The 20,323-nt window shown below is 43.3% G+C and overlaps 1 protein-coding gene and 1 non-coding gene across 3 annotated transcripts in view; one reads left to right on the top strand and one right to left on the bottom strand.

Annotated features, from left to right (window-relative positions):
- LOC126248294 (GTPase-activating protein and VPS9 domain-containing protein 1) overlaps positions 1–20,323 on the top strand; it is a 369,886-nt gene that overhangs the window by 254,682 nt on the left and 94,881 nt on the right. For both annotated transcript variants that reach the window (XM_049949157.1, XM_049949158.1), the window contains exons 19-21: positions 262–428; positions 789–901; positions 15,060–15,151. In XM_049949157.1, the coding sequence (XP_049805114.1) occupies positions 262–428; positions 789–901; positions 15,060–15,151 (372 nt within the window). The remainder of the gene's footprint in view (positions 1–261; positions 429–788; positions 902–15,059; positions 15,152–20,323) is intronic.
- Positions 4,912–4,984, bottom strand: Trnaa-cgc (transfer RNA alanine (anticodon CGC)). Its single transcript has one exon. It is a non-coding gene; the product is annotated as a tRNA-Ala (tRNA).

The following is a 20,323-nucleotide window of genomic DNA, read 5'->3' on the forward strand; positions in this document are numbered from 1 at the left end:
TCTTCAAATTTCTCATGGATTCTGCTTGCTCAGTGTATGGAATGAATTAAGAAGAATTGCTCATCAATATAACAGTTTGTTACATGTAATGTGATAGTTTTACATTTAGAAAATATTCTGCATATTTTGGTGCAGGGACCCAGGACTAAAATGATAAACACAATGTACACCACTGTTTTCTTTCTTGTATGAAGTGAAATGCAGCTATTCTGCATAGTGTTAGAAGGTAATTATGTGTGGCTTTTTCTGTTCCTTTTGCAGATTTGCTACTGGCCCCCAGTGCACTAATGATCAACAGTCAAGCTACTGTGACTGATGAAGTCTCTGTACCTCCTCCTCCCAGTAAACCTATCTCACATCCAACAACTTCTACAGGTGCCATTCCCAAAAGCATTAGTTTCGATAAAACAGCTGAACGTGGTGACAAGGTTTGTTCATTTTCTCTTCAAATCATTAACTGGAATGTCAGGTACCTTGTACAGTATTTACTGCTTATATGTAGTGTATGTGGATTTAGAATGCTAGAGTATGAGTGACGTTCATCTTGAACTTTGGTTCATATATCGCAATGTCAGAATGGTTTACTTTTAATTTGCTCAGATCCTTAATTTTTTGGCTCATAATATTAAATTTGTGACTGTTTATTCATTGTGAGAATTTTCGTTATTCTTTAAACTTGATGATGATGATTATGATGATGATGATGATGTGCATGTTTAATTTAATTATGTGTGAAAGTATGTGCCAGAATGTGTACTAGTGGTCTCACATGTGTTTCACTGTTATAGGATGCACTAGATGAAGACTCAAAACACAAGAGAGGATTCTTCCGAAACTTCAAGCTACCTTTCAAAAGCAGACGTGTCAAATCTCTCAGGGGAACAGATGACCTAGGAACTCGGTATGTTGTTACTTATTTTATAGTGGGTGATTTTGCTAAAAGTGGGCAAACTGCAGAAAACAATCACTGAGGTGATAAGTAGCAGAAACTATCACGTGGACATAGGGCCAGAAATCTGTTCCACGGGATGTACATCCACTTGAAGGTGGAGATAAAAGATCTTCGACAGTGACTCTTGATCAGCACCAGTCAGGTGACCCGCGCAAATTTTCATTGTCGTCATTAACTTGTACAGCTTATGGTGGTTTGTATTAAAATATCCTCACCTGGACAGGAATGTGTGTGTGTGTACAGGTTGTGATGTAGATGACATATGGAAGTTTAGGTCTGACCATGAGTCAGGCACTGATAGCCATAGCAAAAGCAACTGCTTGCGTAAAGGGTTCAAGTCTCGGTCTGCCACTTACCCCATTACATTTAATCAGTTATGTAAGGCAATGTGACTATTTACAATTAGATGTCAGTAAGTGAAACAGAGACTCAATTGTTTCATAACAGGAAACTTTCAGGAGAACCTGCAGAATGTCAGGTAAAGTGTTTTTTGTATTTGTAATTCGCTAGGTGTCAGAAGTAACTTTAACTGCTGTTTCCCAGTAAATAATCTGAAGTGTGACACTAACTCAGTTTCAGAGAAACTGTGGGTAAAAAATGGAATTTATTATTTTCCAATTCAGAGAACTATGTAAATTGCTTGTGAAAAGCTAGAGTATGCAAGTAGTCTCATGTTAGAAGTCGTATTGTTGTGTACCGCAAATAGTTCTCAAAAATAAAAGTAAAATCTGTTTATTGTGTCTCAAATTAAAAACTCTGAGAATGAAATGTAAACAATATGGGGAGTAGTCACAAGAAAGCTGCAAAGTTTATAAACGGACAGGATGCTTTAATTATTGGAGAAAATGACAGTTGACACTTATTAAGACAAACAAAACAAACATTTGTTATTGTCACTTCCTAAACACAATAAAGGAAATTGATCCAGTGTGTTCAGAAAAAAATTATAAGCATTCAGTCAACTTAAGATTGCACAACCCTAACCTTCTGGGGAAAACATGAAACTAGTTTTTGTTTTGAGACTAGTAATTATCATACAGTTGATAACATTTCGAGCAAAATATGTATTCTGCATGCATAGCTGCTGTTCTCATGTATGTATGTTGCATATAACTTTCAGAAGGCATATTCCTTGAAAGACAGAAGTATGGTGTTTTTAGTATACTCTGTCACAAAATGACGTTATGGTGACATTTTTAATCAAGGTTATGTTTATTTATTATATTATAATTGCCTGAAGAAAATATTATGGAGATGGAAGAGGGAGTAAATGAAAATGAGATGCGAAATGTGTGAGAAGAATTTGGTGGAGCATTGAAAGACCTAAGCCGGAACAAGCCCCCTGGAGCAGACGATGTGTCCTCTAATTGGTTCAGTTAGTTGGGAAAGCTAACCATGACAAAATTATTTCAATTGATGTGCAAGTTATGTGACAGATGATATATCCTTTGACTTGAAGAAGAGGAGTGTAACAATTCAAATTACAAATAAGACAGGTGTGAGTATTACTGAATTATCAGTTTAATAAGACATGGTATCATAATATTGACAGAAATTATTCACATAAGAATGGATAAACTGATTGAGGCTATCCAAGGGAAGATCAGTTTGGGTTAAAATCACTCCACTCCATAACTACCGCGGTGGCAGGGGTACAGCAGATGTAATGGATCTATAGATACAGAAAAAACAGCCTTAGTTGTACAAAATTGGTTAATTTAATCTTCACATGCGACGTATTTCGCCTGTCTTAGGCATCATCAGACAATCTGGGGAAATTACAGACTGGTGTAAGTATAAATTCCTATTAAAGACAATAATAAATTAATTAAGAATAACAGAAGGAATACAAACATTGTTTGAACTGTGAAGCATGTGGCCACATTTGTTTTCTAGAGGGTGGCTAGGGGTATACGTTTCAACTCATACAATTTTGCACCATAACTGAGCTTACCAATAAAAACTCTTGCTAATCGTGACCTAGACATTGAACGTAGTCGAAAGTCCCATAAAAACGGGAGGTAACAGCCAGATAACCACAGTCAATGCTTCATTAGATCATTGACAAAGTTCATCCTACTCATAACCGAGGCGTCACATGTGATTAAGAGTGCAAGAGAACTGGTAAGAAATGTTGAGATAGCCACTGTCAGTGCTTCATTACTTCACCTAGAAGAAACTTAAAAAAAGGTAGTCATAGTAGGAAAAAGAAAGCCACCAAAGAGTACAAGGGGTACCTAACTTAAGCAAATAGGCAAATTCAGTGAGCAGAAAATACACCCATATAACAGCTAGGCCAGTATACCTTTGGCAAATGAATGGGCACTAATAAGGATAAAGAAACACATGAAAAGTTTTGGTAAAAATATGAAGCAACAAAGCCATAAGCAACGCTAAACTGGAAAACTGATTGTAATGATGGTGACTTACACATTGTTTACAACACTGTGGGCAGGCGCTGTCATGCTGGCAACTAGACTGCCAACCAGGTGTCAAGGTCCTGTGGAGCCTTAGTGAGAAAAGGCTCACAAGGTGTCATCCTAAAACTTAACTGATTTCTAAGACTTAAATAGAATATTCAGTAAGTAATATATGTGGCAGCCATCATTTAAAGATACACATCAATACATCAAAAAAGTGTGGTGTTTCAAACAGACTTGTTCGTTTATTAAATTCAGAGATTTGAAAAAGATATGCTTAGAAATTTCAGACTCTTCCAATAAACCCAGTTTCTTGCCTTTGTTAGCCACATGAAACATTTTAAGATTTTCTAAATCTGGACCCGATGGCCAGAAGGTGCTGGACAAAGGGGAAAAATTTTCTCACCTGATCATTTTTTGTCAGTAGATGCTCATTGAAGCTAACCCTTTGCGTGCTTTACTGTTTTCCTTTTTCCTACTGTCATTACATCTTTTCTTGTTGCTTCTGCGTGATGTAATGAAACATTGACAGTGGCTATCTGGCTGTTTCCTCTCAGTTCTGTGGGACTTGCAATTACATTTGATATCTCAGTCATGGTTAGCAAGGGTTTTTATTGGTAAGCTCAGTTGTGGTGCAATATCTTAAGAGTTGAAATTTATGCCCCTCACCACCTCCTAAAACAAAAATGTGGTCCTGTGCTCCATAGTCCAATAGATGTTTGTCTTCCTTTTGTTATTTTTAATTAATTTATTACTGTTTTTAATAGCAATTTATACTTATACTAGTTTGTAGTTTCCTCAGATTGTCTGATGGTGCCTAGAACAGGTGAAACACATCACGTGTGAAGATTAAATAAATTGATCTTGTGCAACCAAGACTGGTTTTTTTTCTGTTTTTAAAGATCAGTTTTGGTTCCAGAGAAGTGTAGAAATACTTGAGGCTGTACTGACCATTTAACCTGTCTTAAAAGACAGAGTTAAGAAAGGCAAACATGGGCCAACATTGGCAAACCAAGCTAATGCCCCTATGTTAAGAACAGCTGAAATAACCTCTAAAGCTGATCCAGAAGCTATAAGATGGCAGCCCCATTACTAGACTTGATTCTTGTCTGCCAGCAAATGGCTGGAACATCATAACTTTATGCTTTCAAGTCGTAACAGGGAAATAATTTGATCGGCCAACATGTTACTGATTTAGTGGTAACAAAGGATCCAACATGTAATTTAGAAGGCATAGCCAATAAAAAAAACACCAGCTAGATGACATATTGGCAAAAAAAGGAATTGTGCAAGAACAGCTCTGTTAGGAGCGGCTGAGGCGGTGGGCAAACATGTTGAAACAAATTATTCCGGCACCTTTTCTGAGGAGGAGGAGGAGATTAGTGTTTAACGTCCCGTCGACAACGAGGTCATTAGAGACGGAGCGCAAGCTCGGGTGAGGGAAGAATGGGGATGGAAATCGGCCGTGCCCTTTCAAAGGAACCATCCCGGCATTTGCCTGAAGCGATTTAGGGAAATCACGGAAAACCTAAATCAGGATGGCCGGAGACGGGATTGAACCGTCGTCCTCCCGAATGCGAGTCCAGTGTGCTAACCACTGCACCACCCCGCTCGGTACCTTTTCTGAAATGAAGCCATTTATTGGCAGAAAAACCAACAGATGTGAATTGAAATGGGTAGCATGAGTTAGGCTTGGGGAGGTGAGGGTGGGCCAAGATGAAATGGTGGGCGAAACATTGTTCGCAGCAAACTTAGGCGAAGTTAAAGAAAAGTGGTGGCCGCCATTCAGACTTGTGGCAACTACAGAAACAAAGTCCTCGGCGCCGCAGCTCCAGGAAGAGAAGATGATGTTCACAACTACAAGGCACGTGGCAGAGAGCGCGTTTCGGCCGACGGGTGGCAGGGTACCTCCAGCACGGCCACATGGCTTGCTCCGCCTTGATTAGTCAGGAGCCAAGAGAATCGTGGGGGCGGCATGGAAAGTTCCGAAGCGTGGCCTGGTCAGCTTCGCCTAAGTGACGTTACCACGTCAGCATACAAGGGAGGCGCGTGATCGAGATTGCCCACCTTGGTGTTGACTTGCTGCTGCCAGACCATGGGACGAGAAAATTACAGGCAGCTGAAGCTACCGGGTAATGCTTGACCATAACAACAAACTGAAATAAACCTTTTTGAAGAAAATAGAGATAGAATGCTCTACTATCTTGCTCAACCTTACACTCCTCCCCCTTCTGTGGGAGCAGAAAACGTATGTGATTTCGCTCAATGCAATTGTTATTTAAATGTTGACAATTTTAGTTTGCAAAGACAAAATAGACATTATTTGATTGTTAAAGGTTCCCACAGAAGACGTCAGGGGCCTTTAACGACGGGTGGGAGAAGAGACTTTTAAGATCTCGTAGGGGTCACAAAGGGGTTTACACACTTCAACAATATTATATTTACACAAGAACAAGGAATGAAAGTCAAAACAAAATTACATCAGTTAACACGTGTAAATAAAATACATTGAAAAGTAATAGTTTGAATCAGGAGTACACACCAAGCGCCTTTGTCTCTTAAATGAATTTAAATACAATTACGTATCACCACTGAAGTTACACGCAAGGCCGAGTGGCGCAATGCGGTGCTTTGCGTTGTCCTCGGCGGGTAGCGCACAAGCTGCCGGCTCTAAGGGGGTGTGGCGGTGGTCAAGCCCATCCACTGGAACTCAGCGCAGTGGAGTATGAGGGGAGGTTCACACGTTTCACACACATTTAAAAGAGTTAACCCTAGGGGAGCACTTCACTATGCTGCATAAGTTTTCACATTAGTTAATAACACAGTTGAACTCTTAAAACTAAAGGAGGGCACATGCCTTGATAGGCTTTTCTTTCGAATTGTGGGCGATATTCACCATGAGGCTGGGGTTCTGGAACTATAGGAGGGGATGGTCGTAACCGTTTGCAAAATCCCTTTTTATACAAGATCCATATCAGTACAATAATAAAAATAGCAGTGACCAGGGTTACTGTGACACTGGGTATAATAGTTGTATGTAGATTAGTGGCTGTCTGCCATTCACTTAAGTGTGCTAACAGGCGATCGTAAGAGATTTGTCCTCTCTCCTGTTTTAAAAGGTCATTGATTGATGTTAAAAGGTGATAATTCGAAACATTAGATAAAACAGGTAATTCAGTTGACAAAGGAACCCCGTATGAACTCACAGGTAGAAAAAATATAGGTAAATGGGCGCCATACCGGCGTGAAAGGTTACAAGTGGCGTAATAACATCGCAATAGGAACTGTTTGCTAAAAATCCACTGTCTGCGATTTCTATCTCGTATGTTTGCGACTGGAAATTATGTTCATAGCCACAAAGTGTTAATATCGTAGGTTGGTTTAATGCGTATAGGAGGTTTGTGCTAATGGTCCTAAACCTGGGTTCCACTAGGCGAAATACAGTTTGCAAACAGGGTGGCAATTGACGCTTTCCCAAGAAAAGGCTAATCTCGTGTCCCGTACGGTGGTTTCGAAGGGCGATTTCACGGCACATGAAATTATGAACATGTATGCATTCATTCAACTGATTTTGGGACATCGTAGTATACTTTTGGTGATCTGGACTAATGATGAGAATGTCTGCTGTATTCCAACATATATACTGTCTGGTTGCTGACCACCCAACAGGGAACACATGTGTCTTGTAACACTTGAACTGACAATTCGAACAGGCAAGGGGTATAAATATATGGAACCCTAGGATGTTGGCATGTTTTAATAACTCAGTCCTAGCCATAGCATGATTATCGGGTAACATAGATTCATATATGGGCAATACTAAACACATTGGTGGTGGCAAATCGGTGGTAACATTCTGCAGTACTTGAATAAATTGTTTGGGAGATAAAAGTTCTGAACTCAGAATTCCTCGGAATCCTAATTGTATTGTGACACGTAAATTGACAAGTAGCAGTTGGATAGTCTGCATGCTATGAGATAGTGTTTGTATGGCATCAGATGCTTCAAGGTTTAGCGTAAGATTGGATACCTCGGCTTATATAGTCGCGAAGTCCCATTTTACAGAGTTCTTAAAAGATTCATATTGGTGAAGTATCATAGCTGTAACACTGCATATTTGCCTACTGGCTGGTAACAGATTGTCTTCAATGTGCGTTAATCATACCTGTTGGCATAACATCATCTCAAGGTTCTATCGAGTAAATGTGTCGATTTGTCTGATTTCTTTGTTCCAATGTTGGACATCTTTATGATCAGGGACTCCGAACACAGTTTTTAGTATGGCACCTCCGGCATTGAACCAGGCTCGTTTTACGCATGGGGCTGGTACGTGTTGAAGGTGATCAATATTTTGCGTAAGATCACGTAATACCAGTAAAGCTTTCTTCTGACCCGTTTATACAAGCAATGATTCATATCCTAACATTTGATCGGCAGTTTGTTGCAATGCCAACTCTACCTTTATGAGGGGCATAGTATCAAGTACTGTGTTAATCACTAGATGATGTGGAGTATACCATAGACTTTCAGGTTTCTCAAACATCATGCCTTACACTAGTGGGTGGTTCGTAAACGATGGGGCACTGGAAACCATACAAATAGCTGACAGCAGAAGTATCCTCTTCATGATGAGGTGGTAGTTAAGGACAATGAAGTGGCAAATGTAATACGCCAGGTAGCAGAGCACTTGTGCCCACGTAATTTCAAACTTCCTAAATCTGGAAAGAAACAATGGTCTGAAATCCTGGCAGCCCAGAATGGCGAAAATACGTTGAAGAAAAACAAAAAATGACAATCATTTGTTTTATTACCTTGAGTGTAGAGTAGTGAACGAAGATAGAATGTGCACACCAATAGGTCTTGCAGACACAGTTCGAAAGAGGTGACTGAAGGTTACAAGGAGAGCTGATCTCCCTTTATATTGGGGAACAAGCGTATTTGCGGAAGTGAAGGTGAAGTATTTGCTGAGCAACGTGTTGGGTCAGCGATTTTTCAAGTCAGTGGCCGTTGAGCTCCGAACTACACAGTATACAAAGTGTTTGACCTGAAAGTTGATGGCGATAGCACTAATAATGCTGGTAGGGGTCAGTGCGGCAGCTACATCAGAGCGGCGCGCGGCAGGTTACTTAAAGGCCGACTCTCGCGCTACATCGCTGCGCTATGCAGGAAGTAAGCAGCGGGTCTAAGAACGATAGGGAAATAGAACATACTGATGCTGTTTACTGTGCTGACTGTACATTGCACTCTGTTACTTGCAGAACAGAAACTCCCCATGTTTCTGCGCTCCTGCACCCGATGAACGTATTTATGTGATTCAGAGTGAGAAGTGACAAATATAAATCTCACAAAAGGGGTATAATATTTCTGAATAAGAAGGATAGATGAGTGCAATTGATATGGTTTATTCAATGATGACCAACAAAACAATGATTATAAGGCATGTAATTATGGGTTCAAGCACCCATTGAATAGATAAGTTCGTCTGCTAGGTTCGGGTTCCTGCTCTCGGGCACGAAAATTGTGTCATCGAATGTTAACATCATTGAAAACGAGAAGAGAAAAACAAAACTTGGCAAGAATCTAGAAACTTCCACAGTGGAAACAGAAAGCGTAAGGGATCAAGTTAGAAAAGACTAAGTTGAGCGTAATTTCTGATGAGCTTTTCCTTTATGAAGGTGCATCATTGACAAAACGATACCGCCTATTTAACCGTTTATGCGACCACGTCACAAGGCAGTGGGTAGGGTTGAAATCCTAATGGCCACTCACTTGGCAGGGAAGGCAAGGCTTGTGGTTTGTAAACAAACTGCATGCGGCTATCTTGCCTGGCATTAACCACATGACTTTCTCTTCTGCATTTGGTATACAAAAACATGTAGCATCATGAACAAGTTTACCTTGTTGTCTCTCCAGGAGCATATTAAGAAACAATAAAATAGCACTTATGGAGGGCTCCTTTTACTTTTAAAGTAACATATTTGATGTTTAACTTGAACTTAGGTATTCTTGTTAATTGAAACCACTGTCTCTCTAGCCTGGTGTTCAAATTGTTTTTTCTCTTTTTAACGTTGTTATTATGGATGTCTGAGCTCTTAGCATAAACATACGCGTAATGTGGTGTATCCCAAACCGTAAGTAGAGGGTGTCAGGTTGTCACTGATCTTATGCCAATGGCAGTTACAAATACATGTAACTAACATGCTTTTATGGCAGAGCTTTAGCAGTTGTTCCTGTTCGCCATTCACTAAGTCAACATGTGAAGTGTCATTCCTTTTGAGATATAAAAGATTGCTTGATTCTCACTCTGTGTGTTCTACTGATAACGACAACTTTTCCCCTTAATTCCGTTACTAGTGAGTGATTGTGTTTCCAGCTCTTTACTGCTATGACAGCGTTACTGGAGACATTGAGTGCTGCAAGACAGAATAATTATGAAAAACTCCAATCCCTTCCCATATGACATCCTAACTTCTATTACAAATGGTTGCCAATACTTATGAATACTTACAAATAACATGCACAACTTAAATGAATACATTGCAATGACGGCAGTTTTCTGTCAGTTAATTCTCTTGCTTCACTAAAGACTTTTCCAATTAAATACATGGCATGCTGGACCTAGTCCCTGGATCGATATACGTGTTTTGACCTTAGAGCATATGTAGGTTTCGCTATGGGTGGTTGCACTACTTTCTTTCTTGTCTTCTTGGCTGGGGCTACTTGTGTATCAGGCTCTGCTTTACTGTCAAGTGGAGGTGGCTCAGAACTCTTATACAACTTTAACCTGTCAAAATGAACGATCACTGTCTGGTCTGCTAACTGAATTTCTGCATTTACTGGTGAAGTAAGCCGCATGATGGGGTATGGACCTTCATACATAGGAGTAAACTTCTTCGTCGTTCCCTTCTTAACTACTGGATTGCGCAACATCACTACATCCCCTACCTTGCACTCGGCCATTATTGCTCTCTCATTATTCTTTTCTAATTGCTGAGCCGTAGCTTTTTCATTGTTTCCTCTTACTTTTTTCCAAATAGCTTTTAAACGTCACGCCAAACCATTCACGTCTGTGGATCTAATCCCTGGGGGCAGTTTGTCAATTTCAAAAGGTGAATTCATGGGTTGGCCATATACGGCCTCATAGGGGGAGTATCCAGTGACCTCATGGACACAGCTATAATATGCTGACATGACGTATTGGACGTACCTGTCCCTTTCAGAATGATTTTTATTGACATAATAAGAAAGCATACACGTAACTGTGTGGTGGACTCGCTCTAAGCATCAGTTAGCCTTAGGGTGAAATGGGGTCGTTCTCCACTTTTTGATTCGCAGTAGTTGACAAACTTCTGTAAATAATGCTGACATAAAGTTTGTGCCTTGATCTGTAAGTACAGCTTCAGGACTTCCATATGGTAACAACAAGTGGGTGAGAAATGCTCGAGTTTCTGCTACAGTTTCTGCTGACATGTCTGGTATTGGGACAAGAATTAGGAATCTGGAAAAATGATCTATAATTGACAATATGTATCAGTTATTCTGTGGTCTCAAAGGGAAAGGACTGACAATATCTGCTGCTCTTAGTCCCAGAGGCAAGTGGCTTCTGGCACTTGTTGCAAAGGTAACTTTGTTCGAGGCAGCAGTGACCTCCTAACGCAGGGCAAACAATTTTTTATGTACTTTTGCACATCTCGCTGTCTGCCTTCCCAGAAAAAACGGGCGGGTATTTGATAATTGGTGGCGAGAAGACCATTATGACATGCTTGCAGGCTATCATGACATAGTGCTATTATCTTAGGGCGTAATTCTTTCGGGATTACTACTCGTTTACCCAGTGGGGTTATTTGATACAAAATTCCATATTCGACAGAAAATTCGGCCAAAGTTTCATACCTCTGGCATTCAACATCTCTTTGCTGTGCTTCCCTTAGTTCTTCAATAGAAATATCATTGGCAACAATTACTGTAACCTTCCGGTGTAACACATCAGCATTTTGATGCAACTTGCCTGGTTTATGTTTCACCTCGTATTCAAATTCGCTCAATTTTAAAGCCCAACGAGTTAATCTGCTGCTGGGATCTTTCAAGCTTAGCATCCACTGTAATGTGGCGTGATCCATGATGACAGTAAACTTCCTCCTGTACAAATAGCATCAAAAGTAGGTTACGACAAACATGAGTGCTGAAAGTTCCTTCTCAGTTGTACTGTAATTCAATTCCGCTTTGTTAACCTGTCGAGATACATAACCAATTGGTCGCTCTTCTCCATCGATTTCTTGTGACAAAATGGCTCCTACGGCATAATCTGAGGCATCTACCGACAGAATAAATGATTTTTCAAATTCTGGGTAGGCTAGCACAGAGGCTCTAGTCAAAACATGTTGAATTTGTTGCATTGCTTCATCATATTCCTTGGTTCAGGTGAAACTAACTCCTTTCTTCAATAGTTTAGTCAGGGGCTTAGCAATGGTAACATAATTGTTCACAAAACATCTATAATAATTTGCATGGCCTAAGAATGACTGTAATTCTTTGGTACTTGTTGGTGTTGGGAAGTCCTTTACTGCTGTGGTCAAATGGGGTTCCAGTATGGTGTTCAGCTCAGGGTCAAAGTATTGAATTACCTGCTAACAGTAATGGAGTGCATTTCATCGACTTGCATCAGAGTCTCTACTCTGAAGTCTAGCAGTGACGTTCCACACATGGATCACCTCTCCACTAGCATTCTGCAAAGTTTTCTGTGGGTGTGTCCATACATCTGATTGGCTTTCTCATGTTCATCTTGCTAACTGAATTACTTAACAGTAACTTTCATAACTATTGCTTAGTGTCTTCTTGTTCCCGCCTGAATGGTAAACTTTGATTTGGTAACATAAATAACACTGAAGTTAGCAAAAAGCACCTCTGTGTTTTACAAAAAAGCACCACTGTGTTTTTTAAAAAAAGCACCAGAAAGTTTTACAAAAAAGCATCATTTAATTTTGCAAAAAACATCTCCGGATTTGGCAAAAAGCTAAACACCACCAAATCTGCTAAAAAAGAACTAAAAAGCACCGAATTCGGCAGAATGAACAATCAACATCTAATTTGGGGGGGGGGGGGGGGGGAATTGGGCAAAAGTAACACAGATTTTGGCAAGAAATACGGAATTTGACAAGAAACATGGAATCTGTCAAAAACAAATTTGGCAAAAAAAAAAAAGAATACCAAATTTGCTCATTAAGTAAAATGATTGTTTACTGTTCAATGAAATTATTGGTAATATGAGGAAGGGGGAGTGGAGGGGGGGGAGACATGAAAGGCTGAGAGGGCAATGCCATTTGTAGACATAGTACTGAGTTCTCCCACTACATGTGGGTAGTTGAGACATTCATGAAACAACTGCGTAAACGTCAGTGTGTGAGCATGGTGTTGTGTTTCTCTGACTGTTGGTGTGTCCTGCAAAGTTGTTATACCAACTTTAGAAGAACAAAGGATGTGTGTGAAATTTTGTTTCCTGCCTTTTTTTTTAAAAAAAAAAAGCTTCAAGAGGCTTTCTGGGAGGATGCTATGAGCCCATACAGAAGGTTTTGACTGGTTTGGGCACTTTCAACATGGTGAGTTAAGTATTGAAGACAAACCTCATTCTGGATGCCCTGCAACATCGCATAATGAGGAAAACATTGAAACAAAGCCACCAAAAAAATCAGCAGAGACAGGCTTGAATTGGATTGCATGCCATCAAATTTTGAGTGAAGATTTGCACATGAGACATTTTGCCACTAAATTTCTTCTGAGCCTTCTCACACAGGAGCAAAAAACCATGTGCATGAATGTGTGCCAGGACTTGAAAGCAGAGACCGAAAGTGATTTAAACTTTTTGAACAAAATCATTACGGGCAATGAGAGTTGGTGTCATGGGTATGACCCAGAAACCAAGCAAGCGTCAAGCCAGTGAAGGACTCCCTCTCCCCCAGACCAAAATGTTTGTGGAATTGTGCACTGGTAATTTGTACACTCTGGCTAGACTGTTAACCAGCAGTTTTATCTGGAAGTTTTAAGATGACTGTGAGAGGATGTTCATAGGAAATGCCTGGGACTTTGACGACCAGGTCACTGGTTCATTCATCATGACAATGCCCCTTCACATACACAGCCTTATGAGTGACCAACTGTGTGGAATCTCAGGAATAGTCTGTAATTCGTCACCCTCCGTATTTGCAAGATTTAGCACCATGCAACTTTTTCCTATTCCTGTGAATGAAAAAAACGCTAAAAGGGAAACATTATGAAGATGTGGAAGTGGTAAAAACAGCTTCGCAAAGGGCACTGGATGATATCAACATTGAAGAGTTCCAGACATGGTTGAAACAAGGGGAAGAAAGACTTGACAAGTGTATCACGTCTAATGAAGAGTATGCTGAAGGTGACTGGAGGAAGTTTGTAGAGAGGTTCATGAATAAATTTTTTATAACAAATATCCTCTTTTTATTCCCCCTTCCCTCTCGTATATCACTGGAAAGAGTAAGACATGCAAAATATTTAAGAATGTGCATCTGAAGTGATGTGAAGTGGAACGAACTCTTAAAACAAGCTGCAGAAGAATCAAACGCCAGGCTGAGGGTCATTGTAAGATTACTAAGGAAATGTAACTCACCTATGAGGAAAGGGCTTACAAGTCACTTTTTGAACTGAGTCTTGAGCTCTGCTAGTCAGTCTTGGATGCGTATTAGGTAGGATTAAAATAGGAGTTAGAAGAGAGCCAATATGTAGTGGCATATTTTGTGAAGGGTTTATTTTTAACCACAAGAGTGTTACAAAATACTCGCCAAGCCACAGTTGCACAAACTTGAGAGATTCTGTTCAGTATATTACTTCATCCCACATGCATCTTGTAAAATAACCACAATAGGAAACTCGGAGAAAATACAGCTCATACAGAAGCTTGCAACAGTCATTATTCCTCTTCACCATTGTGAATGGAACAGGCCAGAGGAAGTAATAGTGTTACATGAAGTATCCTCTGCCATATTCTGCAAAGCTGCTTGTGGAATAAAGATGTAGCTGAAGATAATGCCTGGCCATTCAAGTGTGACTTTCTTGATGGCTGCCTACAACATGAGGAGATCATGCATCTAAAGTGGTGAGGTTGCTCTTGGGATTTGGAGCCAATTTAACATGCACGGGATGCTCTTGCATGAAGGATTGTAGCCCTAACACTGCAACCATGAACCATATATGACTGCCAGAGGACACTTGTTCAACAGTGGAAGCTATTACCACAAGCCATGCTGAACAGTTTTATCTGGTTTATGTAGAATTGTATTGATAGTCTGAATGCTGTGGTGGAGAAAAATAATACTCAGTAATAGTTATCCATTGGCTGTAGCCATTTTTCTGGTATATCTTATATTCCTGGTGCAGGAAGAACATGGAAATGCTTTCATTCCAGTGTAACTGTTGAAGAGGGATGGCACAATTTATCGTCGAAAGTCCAGAAATATATTCAGAGAAACTACACTAAGATACTGCTATTTCATTAGGTTCACCAGTCATCCAGTGGGCTCTCAAAGTGTAAAAAGATAAAAGAATATCCATTTTATTTTTTACTAGGATTGAAATTTGTTTCCAATTACTAGTGTCACAATACAGTGGTGCTTTATTTATTCTTTTTATGTGTACATTATTAATTTTATTGTTATTTTCAGCTATGAATCGAGTCTGAATGCCACTGAAACTGATGGTTCATCACATCGACTGCGAAGAGGACTTTCTGAAGAAGCTCGGCCACTACACTCTGGTACAGTGAATCTTTTGTTTTTAATAGATTCAAGTAATTGCCTAAGTGCCGTCGTTATAGCACACCAGCTGTAACATATTACTCAGCATTGTTTCAAAGTAATACTTATCTAGCTTACACATTCAAGAAATTGTAATGTACTGGTGTACCAGTATTTATTTTATTGCTTTCATTCATTTTGCTATTAGTTTTATTAAAGAATAGGGATTTTATGTGATATGTGGATTTTACATATTCTCAATATATTGTGAGTTCTACAGCAATCAATGCACTTTAGAAATAACATATTGTTTTAGTCTAAGTCACATATTTTTATTTTATCTACTGACTACCGGTTTTGTATACAATACCATCCTCAGGCCATCCCCTGGCATGCATTCATCACACTCGCTTCCCAGTTGGAAACAAGCATGATGACTGCATGCCAGGGTATGGTCTGAGGGTGGTAGTGTATACTGAAACCGTTAGCCTGTAGACGGGGGGGAAAAAAAAAGACTATAGACGAAACCTTACATTATTTCTATTGTGAAATTTGGTTTCTTTTCTAATCCTGAATTAACAAACTTCAAATGCGGAATTCCACTACAGAAATCGTTAGAGAATTCAATGTTCTAAGATGCACAACATCGAGAGTGCCGAGAATACAGAATTTCAGGCACTACCTCTAACTAACAAGTTCGATGGCTGTCACTTAATGACCGACCCCCCTGCGGGTTCGGGGGTTAGAATAGGCCCGCGGTATTCCTGCCTGTCGTAAGAGGCGACTAAAAGGAGTTTCAACCGTTTCGGCCTGCCATGTGATGGTCCCCCTTGGGGTTTGACCTCCATTTTTCAAAATTCTACAGAAGTACGAGCCTTTTGGGGAAGGATGCCTTACGTGGTGTACCACTGGTCCTCAGTGTACTAAGACCTTGGCACTCAGCATTGTACCGGCGTTGTAACCATACGCATTATTCCTCAAATTGGGCCTAAACGCCTGATGGGTTGTACACGTTACGCCCATAGTGCGTCCCCATCTGCACCTACGATCATGATGGACTTTCCATGGCACCAGAAATCCAGCACGGTAGCCAGCCCGTTGTGGTGGGGTCGTCATGTACCCTCTAGGTTGTAGCCCCCTGACCACACAGGGATCGTACTGCCGATACCTGAGCTGCACCCTCCCCACGTCGGCCAAGGAGTAGATGCCCGTCTCCTTGGGGCATCAGGACTCCCGGCAATGGTCATCCTGCCAGGTGGCCCTTGCTGAGGCTGGGTGGCGCCCGTGTGGAGAGCCCCTGGTCGGAGTGGGTGGTATCGGGGCGGACGTTTCGCAGATGAAACGTCAACACGTATCAGGTCGCTCTGTGGCCGTGTCTTTCAAAAGGAAAGGTACTGTTTCTAGTTCTGGTTCTCCTGCCCTTTCCCCCTTGGCCACTCCCTGTGAGGACGGACAGGCCCGCCGGCTTGGGGCGAAGTACTTCCCCCGCTATTTGGTCTGTTCTCGAACTGATGGGGGGACATTCGCCACCTCCAAGCCCATGTTCTTTGTTCAGCACATTGAGGACATCTTCGGGGAAATCGAGGCTCTCAGTAAGATGCGTTCGGGGTCCATTCTTATAAAGACCACCACCGCCACACAGTCGGCGGCGCTCCAGTCGTGCGACCGCCTAGGGGACATCCCAGTGTCCATTGTCCCGCATCTGGCACTGAATAGGACGCAGGGGGTTATTTTTCATCGGGACCTACTGCTGCAATCTGATGAGGAGCTCAGGGCCAACCTGGAGTGCCGAGGCGTGTATTTCGTCCGGCGAGTCCAGCGCGGCCCCAAAGACCGTCGCATCGACACCGGGGCCTTTATCCTCGCCTTCGAAGGGGACGTTCTCCCGGAGAAGGTAAAGGTGATGTGCTACCGGTGCGACGTGCGACCTTACGTCCCGCCTCCTATGCGCTGTTTTCGGTGTTTGCGCTTTGGGCACATGTCGTCACGGTGTGAGGCTGAGCCCCTTTATGGCGATTGTGGGCGTCCTCTTCGTGAGGAACATACATGCACCCCACCACCTCGGTGCGTTAATTGTCCTGGCATCCACTCGCCTAGATCCTCAGACTGCCCCGCATATCAGAAGGAGAAGAAGATACAAGAACTCAAAACTTTGGATCGTCTCTCTTATTCTGAGGCCAGGAAGAAGTATGGCCGCCTCCATCCCGTGCCGTTGACCACTTCGTTTGCCTCAGTTGTGTCCACTCCTTCCGCGGTATCCTCACCCCTATCCTGTCCCCCCTCCGCCTCCTCCCCCCATCCGGGGTCTCTGCCTCCGCCTCCCAAATCCCTCCCTTCCAAATCCTCCTCCCCCGTGGCCCCCGCCCCCTCTGCCACAGGGGCCACCCCCACCCCCCGCGCGTGAGGACCTTCTTCGAGTCCAGCCCACCATCCCTGCGCCTTCTCGGACTTCCAAGAAGGCCTCCAAGAAGAAGTCTCTATCCCCCTCTCCACCCCGGCGCGTTTCGTCTGACGCTCCATCCGTGAGTCGCTGCTCCCGGCCGTCCTCAGTTTCGCCGGGACGCTCTGCTGCCAGGCGCTCAGCTGGCCTCTCGTCGGCAAATGATGCTGCCCCTCCTACACAACCAGGGACAGCGGCCGCAGCTGGCGACGACTCGATGGACCAGGATCCGCCTCCCGTCAGTTGTAGTGTTGTTCCCTCGAAACCTGGCCCTCCGCGGCCGTCGAGGTGACCAGCTCTTCCCCCGTCTCGTTCCCCCTCTTTTTTGACTAGCGATGGCCTTGTTACATTGGAACATAAGAGGTATTCGATCTAATCGGGAGGAATTACAACTGCTCCTCCGCCTGCACTGTCCACTCGTCCTTGGTCTCCAGGAAACCAAGTTGTGCCCGACTGACCGTATTGCCTTTACCCACTATACCTCGGAGCAGTATGACCTCACCCCTGTGGACGGTATCCCAGCTCATGGTGGGGTCATGTTGCTTGTTCAGGGTGATGTCTATTACCATCCCAACCCATTGACCACCCCACTCCAAGCAATAGCTGTCCATATTACTCTTTCTGCTTTTACTTTTTCAGTTTGTACCATCTACACTCCATCGTCATCTGCTGTTAGTCGGGCTGACATGATGCACCTGATCGTTCAGCTTCCCCCGCCGTTTTTATTGTTTGGCGACTTCAATGCCCATCATCCCCTTTGGGGCTCTCCTGCATCTTGTCAAAGAGGCTCACTCTTGGCGGATGTCTTCAACCATCTCAATCTCGTCTGCCTCAATACTGGCGCCCCGACTTTCCTCTCGGACTCTACTCATACCTACTCTCACTTGGACCTCTCGATCTGTTCTACCACTCTTGCCCGTCGGTTCGAGTGGTATGTCCTTTCTGACACCTATTCGAGCGACCACTTCCCCTGTGTCGTTTGTCTCCTGCACCACACCCCATCCCCACGTCCTTCGAGCTGGAACATACCGAAAGCTGACTGGGGACTTTACTCCTCCCTGGCGACCTTTCCGGACCACGATTTTCTCAGTTGTGACAGTCAGGTCGAATACCTCACGGCTGTTATCATCAATGCTGCCGAACGTTCCATTCCTCGTACTACCTCTTCTTCACGTCGCATTTCCGTCCCCTGGTGGAACGAGGCTTGTAGAGACGCTATCCGTGCTCGACGACGTGCTTTACGCACCTTTTGCCGCCATCCTACGTTGGCGAATTGTATTGGATACAAACGACTCCGAGCACAATGCCGTAGAGTCATCAAAGACAGCAAAAAGGCTTGTTGGGCCTCTTTCACCAGCTCCTTTAACAGTTTTACTCCCTCTTCTGTCGTATGGGGTGGCCTGCGCCGGCTGTCGGGCATTAAGGCCCACTCCTCGGTACCTGGCCTGACCTCAGGTAATGAGGTCCTCGTTGATCCTGTGGCTGTCTCCAACGCCTTCGGCCGGTTTTTCGCGGAGGTTTCAAGCTCCGCTCATTACCACCCTGCCTTCCTTCCCAGGAAAGAGGCAGAAGAGGCTCGGCGACCTTCCTTCCACTCGCTGAATCTGGAAACTTATAATGCCCCCTTTACTATGCAGGAACTCGAACGTGCACTTGCACTGTCCCGGTCCTCTGCTCCGGGGCCAGATGCCATTCACGTTCAGATGCTGGCACACCTTTCTCCGGCGGGCAAAAGCTTCCTTCTTCGTACCTACAATCGCATCTGGACCGAAGATCAGGTCCCCATGCGTTGGCGTGACGCCGTCGTTGTTCCTATACACAAACCCGGGAAGGATAGACAAGCTGTGTCTGTAAGGTGATGGAGCGCATGGTTAATGCTCGGTTAGTTTGGATTCTTGAATCTCGACAGCTACTTACCAGTGTCCAATGCGGTTTTCGTCGCCGCCGCTCCGCTGTTGACCACCTTGTGACCTTGTCGACATTCATCATGAACAACTTTTTGCGAAGGCGCCAAACGGTAGCCGTGTTCTTCGATTTGGAGAAGGCTTATGATACATGTTGGAGAGGAGGTATCCTCCGCACTATGCACAGGTGGGGCCTACGCGGTCGCGTGCCCCTTTTTATTGATTTCTTTTTAACGGATCGAAAGTTTAGGGTACGTGTGGGTTCCGTGTTGTCCGACGTCTTCCTCCAGGAGAACGGAGTGCCTCAGGGCTCCGTCTTGAGCGTAGCCCTTTTTGCCATCGCGATCAATCCAATTATGGATTGCATTCCACCTAATGTCTCCGGCTCTCTCTTTGTCGATGACTTCGCGATCTACTGCAGTGCCCAGAGAACATGCCTCCTGGAGCGCTGCCTTCAGCGTTGTCTAGACAGCCTATACTCATGGAGCGTGGCAAATGGCTTCCGGTTCTCTGAAGAGAAGACGGTTTGTATCAACTTTTGGCGATATAAAGCGTTCCTTCCGCCATCCTTACATCTCGGTCCCGTTGTTCTCCCATTCGTGGAAACAACTAAGTTTCTAGGGCTCACGTTGGACAGGAAACTGTGTTGGTCTCCGCATGTCTCTTGTTTGGCAGCCCGTTGTACACGTTCCCTTAATGTCCTCAGAGTTCTTAGTGGTTCGTTCATCTTGGGGAGCGGATCGCACTGTCCTGCTTCGCTTGTATCGGTCCATAGTCCGATCGAAGCTGGATAATGGGAGCTTCGTCTGCTCGGCCATCCCTCTTACGCCGTCTTACCTCCATCCACC

Source organism: Schistocerca nitens, chromosome 3 (assembly GCF_023898315.1).
Source record: "Schistocerca nitens isolate TAMUIC-IGC-003100 chromosome 3, iqSchNite1.1, whole genome shotgun sequence".
NCBI classification, from domain to species: domain Eukaryota; kingdom Metazoa; phylum Arthropoda; class Insecta; order Orthoptera; family Acrididae; genus Schistocerca; species Schistocerca nitens.